Here is a 13,218-nt window from a genome sequence, read left to right as displayed (position 1 = left end):
CTTTTATAAACTATTTATAAGACATTCCTATAACCTAGGATATGGAAAAGTCAAAAGTAAAAGAAAAAAAGACATACATTAAAATACTATTTTTCAAAATAAAGTAGGTTGCTATGTTTGGAAATAGTGTCCCTCAAAGACTCCTGAGCTTAAGGCTTGGTGCCCAGTGTAGCAATGTTCAGAGGTGGGGGGGTCTGGGGAAGTGATTGGGTCATGAGGGCTCTCTTATTGATGCCCTATTACACTGATGGACTCATAAATTGATGGCATTATTAGAAGGTGGTTGGAAGCTTTAGGAGATTGCACATAATTGGAGGAAGTAGGTCCTGGGGGCATATCCAGGGAAGGTACATCTTGTCCCTGGCCCCTTTCTCTGGCTCACTCTCTGCTTCCCAGCTACTAAGTAGTGAGCAGTTCTCCCTCACCACGCCCCTCTACCATGATATTCTGTCTTACCACAGACCCAGAAATAATGGAGTCAGCAGACCACGGACTATAAAACTTCTGAAACTGTGAGCCAAAATAAATCTTTTCTGCAATAAAAGTGTTTATGTCAGGTAATTTAGTCACAGTGATGAAAAACTAACACAGTATAGCATCAAAGTAAACACTGCAAGTATTATAAGTAGTGATAGAGGAGTCACTATGTAATGATAGAAGTTCAGTTCATCAGATAAGTATAATAATTCTAAAATTGAGGATCTATAACAAAAATAATTTCTTTGACAATTAATTATGCCTTTCAAAATAAGTAAAGGAGAAGAATTTGAAGTTTCCCAAACCATAGAAATGATAATATTTGAGGAGATGATAATACTAATTGTCTTGATTTTATATATGATATACTAATAATACATGTATCAAATTTCAATACTGTATTCTATAAGTATGTATATATGTGTGTATATGTGTGTATGTGTGTGTGTGTATATATATATACACACAGATGTCGATTTTAAAATGTATAAAATTAAAAATAACCTCAAGTTACATAAAACAAAACTTAAAGAATTACAGAGAAAACTTGGTATCCAACATCATTATGGGAGATTTAAAAATACCTCAGTCATTGATAGATCAATTAGTTTAAAATAAGCATGTGAAAAACACATTAAAAATGAGACCTACTAAACATATATAAAACATACCAATGAGAAAATGCATATTTTTCAGACATGGAAGATTTACAAAACTAAGGCATGAATAATTCTGAGCATATTTCAAAGAATCAGTATCAAGCAGAATAGCCATTTTACACTGTATTTGCAAATTAAAAAGAAAAGAAACTTTTAAAAACGTATTCTTTTAAAAAAATTTTTTAGATGTCAAAAGACTTTTGTTTTATTTATTTATTTGTTTGTATGTGGTGATAAGGATCAAACCCAGGGCCTCATACATGCCAGGCAAGTGCTCTACCACTGAGCAACAACTCCAGACCCAAAAATGTGTTTGTTTTTAAAAAAATGAAATCTTATCATAAATTTTAAAATATTTATGAAATTGACCATAACTTGTAAATGCTGTTTATTGCTGTAGTTTGAATGTATTCCTCCAAAAACACAAACTGGAAACTTAACACCCAATGTATCAGTATTGACAATGGAACGTTTAAAAAGTGACTAATGATCAATGGATTAAATGCCACTAGTTGCTAGAATGGTTCATTATCATGGGATTGGGACTTTATAAAGAACAAGTTTAGAATTCAGCTCCCTATTGATTTTTCCTCCTCTCTTGTTCTCTCTCTCCCAACACACACCCCTCTTTGCCCTCCAACCTTCTACCATGGAATGACACAGTAAGAAGATCCCCATAAGATGCCAGAACCCTCATCTTGAACTTCCCAACCTCTAGAACTGACAGAAATAAATTTCTAATCATTACGAATTACCCAATCTGTTATTTTCTATTATAGCAGCACAAAACAGACTCACACTTATATTATAAAAAAATAAAGTTTGAATATTAATGAAATAAGTATCCAATGGAACATTTAAAACAAATAACAAGGAAATATCCCTTTCAATAAAAGTAGCAGGAAGAGACTAATAAAAGATTTCAATGAAACAGAAAATAATACAAACCAAGTATTACCCTTCTACAAACCTAATAAAGACACAAAACAACAAAAAGAAAATGACAGACCAATATTTCTGATGAACACAGGTGCAAAAATCTTCAACACAATACTAACAGGTCAAATTCAATAGCACATTAAAAAGATCATATGCCATGATCAAGGTGGCTTCATTTCAAGGAAGCAAGAGATAGCTCAACATATGCAAATTGATAAATATAATACATCACATAAATAGAATCATGATTAAAATCACCCAATCACCTTTATAGATGAAGAAAGTCTTTTATAAAATTCAACATCTCTTTATTGTAAAATCCCTGAATAAATTAGGTTCAGAAAGATCATACCTCAACATAATAAAGGCTATTATATGACAAACTCATTACCAACCTCATACTCTATGGGGAAAAACAGCAAATATTTCCTCTAAGATTAGGAATAAATCAAAAGCATAAATTCTCATCAGTCTTATTAAGTAACAGAAATTTTAGCTAGAGAAATGAAGCAAGAGAAAGAAATAAAAGGAATACAACAGAAAGGAAAGAAGTCAAATTATCCCTGTTTGCTAACGATACTATTGTATACACAAAAAATCTTAAAGACTTCACTAGAAGAGTTTTAGAACTGATAAATTAAAGTAGCAGGATACAAAATCAACACACAAAAATTGCAGCTTTTCTAAATGCCAATAATGAACTTGCCAAGAAAAAAAAAATCAAAAAAGTTATCAAGGTCACAATAACCACAAATAAAATACCTAGGAATAAACAAAGGATTTGAAAGACTTCCACAGTGAATATTACAAAACACTGTGGACAGACACTGAAGAAGACACTAGAAAGTAAAAAGATTTCCAATGTTTATGGCTTGGGATAATTAATATCATTAAAATTGCCAAACTACACAAAGTGACCTACAGATTCAATGCAATCCACATCAAAATTCCAATGACATTCTTCACAGAACTAGAAAAAAAAATTCTAAAATTCATTTGGAAACACAAAAGACATTACAAATGGCCAAAGCAATCTTGAGCAAAAACAGCAGTGCTAGACACACTACAACACCCGATTTTAAAACATACTGCAGAGTAACATTAGCAGCATGGCATTAGCATGTAGGCCAGTGACAGACTGGCCTAAACCCACGCCTCTTTGGCCAACTAATTCGCAACAAAGGTGCCAAAATCATACAAGGAGAAAAGACAGCCTCTTCAACAAATGGTGCTGGGGAAACTTGGATATTCACAGGTAAAAGATTGAAACTATCTCTCACCCTGTCTAAAAATTCAATTCAAAATGGATCAAAGACCTTAATGTAAGACCTGAAACTTTGAAACTACTAGAAAAATATAGGGAAAACATTTCAAGATACTGATACCAGCAACAATTTTCTAAATCATACTCTAATAGCTCAGGAGGCAAAAGCAAAAAAAAAAAAAGTGGGATTACATCAAATTGAAAAGTTTCTGCTCAGCAAAGGACTCAATCAACAGAGTAAAGAGACCACCTGCAAGGATGAATCTTTGCTAGCCATTCATCTGACAGAGGACTAATATCCAGAACATATAAAGAAAATTTAAAAATCTAACAACAAAAAATGTAATTCAATCACAAATGGACAATGGCTTTGAACAGACACTTCTCAAAAGAAGTACAAATGGCTAATAAATATATAAAATTAAAAGCTCAATACTTTTATTCATCAGAGAAGTGCAGATCAAAACCACAGAGATTCCTTCCCACCCCAGTTAGAATAGCCACTATAAAAAATAAAATAAATAAGTAACAATTATTGGGAAGATATGGAGATAAAGGAATCCATGTACACTGTTGGTGGGAATGTAAATTAGTACAACTACTATGGAAAACAGTAAGGAACTTCCAATAAACAATAAACAAACTACCTAACTAACTATAACCAGAACTCCCACATAATCCCAGCTGCACTACTTCTGGGTATACACCTGAAGGAAATGAAGTCAGCATACAGAAAGAGATATCTGGAAGCCCAAGTTTATTGCAGTGCTATTCACAATAGTCAAGATACAGCTGTCCATCAACAGATTAACAAATAAAGAAAATATGGTATACATACACAATGGAGTGTTTATTCATTCATAAAGCAGAATGAAATCATGTAATTTGCAGGAAAATGGATAGGACTGGAGTATATCATGTTAAGCAAAATAAACCAGACATAAACAATACCAAATACTTTCTCTCATATGTGGAAACGGGGTGGGGGGGGGGAGATGACCTAAATGTAGACGAGGGATGGTTATGGACTGAAGGGGTCCAGGGAGCGAGAACACAGAAAAGAGAGAGTGAAAAAGAAGGGAGGATGAATATGGTCAATACACAATATATGCATTACGCATATAGGAAATGTCACAGTAAAATCCATTAATTTGTACAGTTAATATGTTAAGAATTATAATCATAGAAAAATGAAAAAGTAATTGCAAATTTTAATAAAAGACTGAATAAATAATATAATAAATACTAGTATAAAATTAATAGTATGTAAATAATATAGAGTTGTAAATAATATTTAAATGTCACACTAAGCATGATATATGAATTTCATTACTAGGTTTAGTAAACATTACTCAGAGGACCTTTCACCTTGAATTTCTTGGCCTTCATTAGTGTTTTTGCTATGATAAACATGGTTACTTCTGGCTTACTCCACGAGCTCTCCTCCAAGACCTGAATGGCCTTCTCATGGTTTTCACAAAATGAATAAATGATTGCTTGCTGTATTGGGCTCAACTCAATGAGACCTAAGAGAAAAGGAAAATTTATCAGTACCTTTGCCAAGTATGAAGGATTTCAAATAAAATTATTTTAACAAAATCAAGCAATTAAAAAAATCTCTTTATAATATGAATTTTCAATATTATATGAAAATCTATTTACTTTCAAGAAACATAAGATATTCCAATTACAAAAAAAAAAAACAGCAAAATTGTAAGCCTAGTAATTCCTATAAAAATAACCTCTTTCACAAAGTTCATTGTAATATATTGTGGATCATTTTACCAATTTATTTACATATAATCAGAAGTTTCCAAATCTTTGTCTTTCAACTAAAACCTTTGTGCCATCTATGTGTAGTTACTGAAAGTAGTACAAAAGTTCTAAAAAGGTATTTCTTAAATTAAAACAATTATAATTTTCAGTTAATTATATTTACCATGGTTCATTTCTGCTACTTGATAAATAGTGAACTTTGCCAGATCATAACACTTCATCATAAGAAGATATTGTCCTCTGGAAAAAAAATAATATTTTTTTGATTCTAAGCTGATAAAAATAATTTTTCTAAAATAAAGTTTCTTATACTCAGTTACTTAAAATTTTACAGCCACAATACATTGATTATATTTATATTTATATATGCATGCATAAAAGGCAATACATTACAGACATTTTATAGTCTAAATAGACTGATTTACATGGATGTGTGATGAAATAATTTAGAAAATGTGATGCTACAAGAAAAACAGTCATCTCTTTTTGCAATTATCTGCATTTAAACTGCTTTACTTTGTTGCTGAGAAATTACTTAAAAATTAAAATTTAAGGGACATAAAATGAGGAAAAGTTTCCATAAATTGCTAAAATGTGGTTCAAGGCTTAAAACACAAAGCAAGCATTCTTCAGGAAAAAAATTGTTCTAGCTGGGAATATAACTCAGTGGTAGAGCATTTGTCTAGCATATATAAAATCTTGGATTCAAAGTCCAGTACTGAAAAAAAAAAAAATCCCACTTTCTTTTCCCAGTTCTATTAATCCTTAGAGATTATATTTTTGGAAGTAATAATTTGTAAAATGTCTCCTTAGTCCAAGTTCTACTACATTTCAAATGCAATTCTTGTGCCACTTATTTTTTTTATGGAATTAGCTAACAATTATTTTGGGCACCTCTGTTAACATATTCAAAACAACTGTTCAAAATGTATTACCTTGCTCTCGTGAGATACATACTAACTACATAACCATCAACCTAGAAAGGCCTAAAGATCTTAAACTTGCAGTTATGTTTTGATGCAAGGGAAGATCCAGTTATATTATGTAATGTTATCTTAAAGTTTAGCAAAAACAAGAATTGCCTCTGGCTTGCTGGCTGGGAGATGGCCATTGCCCAGAGAGTAAATGTAAAATAGGAAGTTAAAGAATCAAGAGAGAACTAAAGATCCCAACAGATTGCTTAGATGTGAAGTTATCTTAAGAATTCAATTTCTATGCTCATACCTTATTATATATAATTGGACTCCATCTGGCTGAAAGTGGATGGCACGAGATAACTCCTTGACTGCCCTTTTCAATTTATGCAGCTGTTGAATAATAAATAAACAGAAACTTGGGTTCTAGTAAAACTGAGTATTTCCTTTCTGATGTTTATCCCCTCATACCCTTTACTGCAGAGATTTTGCAGGGACATCCCCTAATACACATGATTTTCTAAAGAATCATCAAAGCAAATGGGATATAGAAAAGTTAAAAAAAAACAGTTATGGTGCAAGTTGGTTTTTAAAAATTATTTATCTTTAATTTGAAGAATAAACATACACATATATAATTTTACATTCTAGTTTATGTGTTTATTCCTTTTTCATTTAACTGTTTAGTTTATTCCTCAACCACAACACCAAAATTCATTTGTTAATAAACTAGCATACAAGAGAAAGTAAAATAAAAAGTCAATTTCACTTAATAAGGGAGGATGCTGGAAGCAGTAGTACACTCCTATAATCCCAGCAGTTCATGAGGGACAGAAGGATCGCAAGTTCAAAACCAGCCTCAGCAACTTAGTGAGGCCCTAAGCAACTCAGTGAGACCCTATCTCTAAATAAAATATAAAAAAGGGGGAATATTGCTCAGTGGTTAAGCACACCTGGTTTCAATCTCTAGAAAAGCAGCTTTATACCAAAATTAAAATTAAATAAATAAGAGCTGCCGCCCGCCGCCCGCGCCTGCAAGGTAGGCAGACCTGCGACCGACCGGCAGAACAGGCCCAGAAGCCCGCCGGCGTGGTAGACACATCACCCCAATTGGAGGAAGGGCCCAGCTGCCGCCCGCAAAGTAGGCAGACCGCGTGTCCCGGAGAAGGGGCCCAGAGGCCCAACGGCCTAGTTGAAAGATCACCCCAATTGGAGGAGGGGCACAGCCACCGCCCGCCCTGCAAGGAAGACTTTGCAACTATACAAGAGCAATATAAATATATAGGGGGAAAATTCAATAACACAACAGTTTCACCAAGCAGAAAGAAACGCGAGCAGTATGAAAAGACAAGGAAAGAAAGGACCACAAGCAATGCAGGTCAACTCAACTTTAGAAGAGGTAATAGCTGCAGCAGATGGAATGTCAGATAAAGAATTCAGGATTTACATGCTTCAGATGATCTGGAGTCTCAAGGATTAGGCAGCAAAATCAGACAATGAAAGATCACTTCAACAATGAATTACATAAACAAATCCAAGAAGCAAAGGATCAACTATACAGGGAGATAGAGGTTATAAAAAACAAACAAACAGAAATCCTAGAAATGCAGGAAGCAATAAACCAACTTAAAAACTCAATGGAGAATACAACCAGCAGAGTAGAACACTTAGAAGATAGAACATCAGACAATGAAGACAAAGTATTTCAACGTGAAAAAAACATAGACAGCTCAGCGAGACTCTTAAGAAACCATGAGCAGAACATCCAAGAAATATGGGATAACATAAAGAGACCAAACTTAAGAGTCATTGGGATACAGGAAGGTATAGAGGTCCAAACCAAAGGAATGAGCAATCTGTTCAACGAAATAATACGAGAAAACTTCCCAGACTTGAAGAATGAGACAGAATCCCAAATCCTAGAAGACTACAGGACGCCGAACGTGCAAAATCATAAGAGATCCACACCTAGACACATTATAATGAAGATGCCCAACATACAGAATAAGGAGAGAATTTTAAAAGCTACAAGAGAAAGGAAGCAGATTACATTTAGGGGTAAACCAATCAGGATAACAGCTGATCTTTCAACACAGACTCTGAAAGCTAGAAGATCCTGGAATAACATATTTCAAACACTGAAAGAAAATGGGTTCCAACCAAGAATTGTGTATCCAGCGAAATTAAGCTTCAGGATGGAAGATGAAATTAAAACCTTCCACGATAAACAAAAGTTTAAAGAATTCGCAGCTAGAAAACCATCTCTTCAAAACATCTTTGCCAAAACATTACAGGAAGAGGAAATGGAAAATAACAATGAAAACCAACAGTGGGAGGTAGGACAGTAAAGGGGGGGAAATAATCAAAGAGGAAAACAAACCATGTTTAGTAACATAAATAAACAAATATGGCTGGAACAACAACCCATATCTCAATAATAACCCTAAATGTTAATGGCTTAAACTCACCAATTAAGAGACACAGGTTAGTAGAATGGATCACAAAACAAGACCCAACAATATGCTGCCTACAGGAGACGCATTTGATAGGAAAAGACATACATAGGCTGAAGGTGAAAGGTTGGGAAAAATCATATCACTCAGTGCTGGCATGGTTCTGCTCTTTTCTTTTTTTTCCCCATTTTTCCTTTTTTTTTTTTTATTGGTTGTTCAAAACATTACAAAGCTCATGACATATCATCTTCCATACATTTAATTCAAGTGGGTTATGAACTCCCATTTTTTACCCCAAATACAAGTTGCAGAATCACATCGGTTACACATCCACATTTTTACATAATACCATATTAATGACTGTTGTATTCTGCTACCTTTCCTATCCTCTACCATCCCCCTCCCCTTCCCTCTCATCTTCCCTCTCTACCCCACCTGCTGTTGTTTAATTCTCTCCCTTGTTTTTTTTCCCTTTTCCCCTCACAAACTCTTATATGTAATTTTGTGTAACAATGAGGGTCTCCTTCCATTTCCATAGTTTCCCTTCTCTCTCCCTTTCTCTCCCCCCACTCGTCTCTGTTTAATGTTAATCTTTTCCTCATGCTCTTCTTCCTGTTCTGATCTTAGTTGCTCTCTTTATGTCAAAGAAGACATTTGGCATTTGTTTTTTAAGGATTGGCTAGCTTCACTTAGCATAATCTGCTCTAATGTCATCCATTTCCCTGCAAAATCCATGATTTTGTCATTTTTTAGTGCTGCGTAATACTCCATTGTGTATAAATGCCACGGTTTTTTAATCCATTCATCTATTGAAGGGCATCTAGGTTGATTCCAAAGTCTAGCTATTGTGAATTGTGCTGCCATGATCATTGATGTGGCAGTATCCCTATAGTATGCTCTTTTAAGGTCTGCAGGGAATAGACCGAGAAGGGCGATAGCTGGGTCAAATGGTGGTTCCATTCCCAGCTTTCCTAGGAATCTCCATACTGCTTTCCATATTGGCCACACCAGTTTGCAGTTCGACCAGCAATGTAGAAGTGTACCCTTTTCCCCACATCCTCGCCAGCACTTATTGTTGTTTGACTTCATAATGGCTGCCAATCTTACTGGAGTGAGATGGTATCTTAGGGTGGTTTTGATTTGCATTTCTCTGACTGCTAGAGATGGTGAGCATTTTTTCATGTACTTATTGATAGATTGTATGTCCCCCTCTGAGAAGTGTCTGTTCAGGTCCTTGGCCCATTTGTTGATAGGGTTGTTTGTTATCTTGTTGTTTAATTTTTTGAGTTCTTTGTATATTCTGGATATTAGGGCTCTATCTGAAGTGTGAGGAGTAAAAATTTGTTCCCAGGATGTAGGTTCCCTATTTACCTCTCTTATTGTTTCTTTTGCTGAGAAAAAACTTTTTAGTTTAAGTAAGTCCCATTTGTTTATTCTTGTATGTAACTCTTGGGCTATGGGCATCCTATTAAGGAATTTGGAGCCCGACCCCACAATGTGTAGATCGGAGCCAACTTTTTCTTCTATCAGGTGCAGAGTCTCTGATTTGATATCTAACTCCTTGATCCATTTTGAATTAACTTTTGTGCATGGCGAGAGAAAGGGGTTCAGTTTCATTTTGTTGCATATGGATTTCCAGTTTTCCCAGCACCATTTGTTGAAGATGTTATCCTTTCTCCATTGCATGCTTTTAGCGCCTTTATCAAATATAAGAAAGTTGTAATTTTGTGGATTGGTCTCTGTGTCCTCTATTCTGTACCATTGGTCCACCTGCCTGTTTTGGTACCAGTACCATGCTGTTTTTGTTACTATTGCTCTGTAGTACAGTTTGATATCTGGTATCGCTATACCTCCCGATTCACACTTCCTGCTTAGAATTGCTTTTGCTATTCTGGGTCTTTTGTTTTTCCATATGAATTTCATGATAGCTTTATCTATTTCTACCAGAAATGCCGTTGGGATTTTGATTGGCATTGCGTTGAACCTGTAGAGAACTTTGGGTAATATCACCATTTTGATGATGTTGGTTCTGCCTATCCATGAACAGGGTACATTTTTCCATCTTCTAAGATCTTCTTCTATCTCTCTCTTTAGGGTTCTGTAGTTTTCATTGTATAAATCTTTCACCTCTTTTGTCAGGTTGATTCCCAAGTATTTTTTTTTGAGGATATTTTGAATGGGGTGGTTTTCCTCATTTCCATTTCAGAAGTTTTGTTGCTGATATACAGGAATGCCTTTGATTTATGCGTGTTGATTTTATATCCTGCCACTTTGCTGAATTCATTTATTAGTTCTAGTAGTTTCTTTGTAGACCCTTTTGGGTCTTCTAAGTATAGGATCATATCGTCCGCAAATAGTGATATTTTAAGTTCTTCTTTTCCTATTTTTATGCCTTTAATTTCTTTTTTCTGTCTAATTGCTCTGGCTAGTATTTCAAGGACTAAATTAAATAGAAGTGGTGAGAGAGGGCATCCCTGTCTTGTTCCAGATTTTAGCGGGAATGCCTTCAGTTTTTCTCCATTTAGAATGATGCTAGCCTGAGGCTTAGCATATATAGCTTTTACAATGTTGAGGTAAGTTCCTGTTATCCCCAGTTTTTCTAGTGTTTTGAACATAAAAGGATGCTGTACTTTGTCAAATGCTTTTTCTGCATCTATGGAGACGATCATATGGTTCTTATCTTTAAGTCTATTGATGTGGTGAATAATATTTATTGATTTCCGTATATTGAACCAAACTTGCATCCCAGGGATGAATCCTACTTGATCATGGTGCACAATTTTTTTGATATGCTTTTGTATTCGATTCGCCAGGATTTTATTGAGAATTTTTGCATCTATGTTCATTAGAGATATTGGTCTGTAGTTTTCTTTCTTTGAAGTGTCTTTGTCTGGTTTCGGGATCAGGGTGATGTTGGCCTCATAGAATGAATTTGGAAGAGCTCCTTCTTTTTCTATTTCTTGAAATAGCTTGAAAAGTATTGGTATTAATTCTTCTTTGAAGGTTTTGTAAAACTCCGCTGTATACCCATCTGGTCCAGGGCTTTTCTTGGTTGGTAGTCTTTTGATGGCTTCTTCTATTTCTTCCTTTGTTATTGGTCTATTTAAATTGTGTGTGTCTTCCTGACTCAATCTGGGCAGCTCATATGACTTAAGAAATTTATCGATGTCTTCACTGTCTTCTATTTTATTAGAATATAGGGTTTCAAAATACTTTCTAATTATCTTCTGTATTTCTGTAGTGTCTGTTGTGATATTGCCTTTTTCATCCCGTATGTTAGTGATTTGAGTTTTCTCTCTTCTTCCCTTCGTTAGCATGGCTAAGGGTCTGTCGATCTTATTTATTTTTTCAAAGAACAAACTTTTAGTTTTATCAATTTTTTCAATGGTTTTTTTTTGTTTCAATTTCGTTGATTTCCACTCTGATTTTAATTATTTCTTGTCTTCTGCTATATTTGCTGTTGTTTTGCTCTTCCTTTTCTAGGGTTTTGAGATGTAGTGTGAGTTCGTTTATTTGTTAGTTTTTTCTTTTTTTGAGGAATGAACTCCAGGAAATGAATTTCCCTCTTAAAACTGCTTTCATTGTGTCCCATAGATTCCGGTATGTTGTGTCTGAATTGTCGTTTATCTCTAAGAATTTTTTGATTTCCTCCTTTATGTCTTCTGTGACCCATTGATCATTCAGTAACATGTTGTTTATTTTCCATGTGATGCAGGATTTTTCCTTCCTTCTTTTTTCATTGATTTCCAGTTTCATTCCATTATGATCCGATATGGTGCATGGTATTATCTCCACTCCTTTATATTTACTAAGAGTTGCCCTATGGCATAATATATGATCTATCTTTGAGTAAGATCCATGTGCTGCTGAGAAGAACGTGTATCCACTTGATGATGGTTGATATATTCTATATATGTCGGTTAAGTCTAGGTTATTGATTATGTCATTGAGTTCTATAGTTTCTTTATTCAGCTTTTGTCTGGAGGATCTGTCTAATGGCGAGAGCGGTGTGTTGAAGTCACCCATAATTATTGTGTTGTGGTCTATTTGACTCTTGAACTTGAGGAGAGTTTGTTTTATGAACATTGCTGCACCATTATTTGGTGCATATAAATTTATAATTGTTATGTCTTGTTGGTGAATAGTTCCTTTTAACAGGATATAGTGTCCTTTTTTATCCCTTTTGATTAACTTAGGTTTGAAGTTGATTTTATTCGATATGAGTATGTCCACTCCTGCTTGCTTCAGAGGGCCATGTGAGTGGTATGATTTTTCCCAACCTTTCACCTTCAGTCTGTGTATGTCTTTTCCTATCATATGAGTCTCCTGAAGGCAGCATATTGTTGGATTTGTTTTTTTGATCCGGGTTACCAGTCTGTGTCTCTTGATTGGTGAGTTTAGTCCATTAACATTTAAGGTTACAATTGAAATATGATTTGTACTTCCAGTCATGTTTATTTATTTATTTATTTTAGTTTGGCTAGTTTTTACTTCTTGGTTGTTTTCCTCCCCCTTTACTGAGATACCTCCCACTGTTGGTTTTGGGCACTGTTTTTCCATTCCTCTTCTTGTAGAATTTTGCCCAAAATGCTTTGCAGTGCTGGTTTTCTGGCCGCGAAATCTTTTAGCTTTTGTTTATCATCAAAGATTTTAATTTCATTGTCAAATCTGAAGCTTAATTTTGCTGGATACAGTATTCTTGGTTGGAATCCATTATTTTTCAGCGTTTGAAATAC

At 34.6% G+C, this 13,218-nt stretch overlaps 1 protein-coding gene across 1 annotated transcript in view; it reads right to left on the bottom strand.

Annotated features, from left to right (window-relative positions):
* Ttc6 (tetratricopeptide repeat domain 6) overlaps positions 1-13,218 on the bottom strand; it is a 238,690-nt gene that overhangs the window by 45,318 nt on the left and 180,154 nt on the right. The window contains exons 19-21 of the mRNA XM_058584485.1: positions 6,340-6,422; positions 5,279-5,355; positions 4,708-4,865 (exon numbers count right to left, since the gene is read on the bottom strand). Of these exons, the coding sequence (XP_058440468.1) occupies positions 4,708-4,865; positions 5,279-5,355; positions 6,340-6,422 (318 nt within the window). The remainder of the gene's footprint in view (positions 1-4,707; positions 4,866-5,278; positions 5,356-6,339; positions 6,423-13,218) is intronic.

The sequence above is a fragment of the Marmota monax genome, unplaced genomic scaffold, assembly GCF_021218885.2.
Source record: "Marmota monax isolate L192 unplaced genomic scaffold, Marmota_monax_Labrador192_F-V1.1 WCK01_AAM20220418_F8-fsc00001, whole genome shotgun sequence".
NCBI classification, from domain to species: domain Eukaryota; kingdom Metazoa; phylum Chordata; class Mammalia; order Rodentia; family Sciuridae; genus Marmota; species Marmota monax.
The sequence above is the reverse complement of the archived record's forward strand: the minus strand, read 5'-3'. Positions and strand labels throughout refer to the sequence as shown.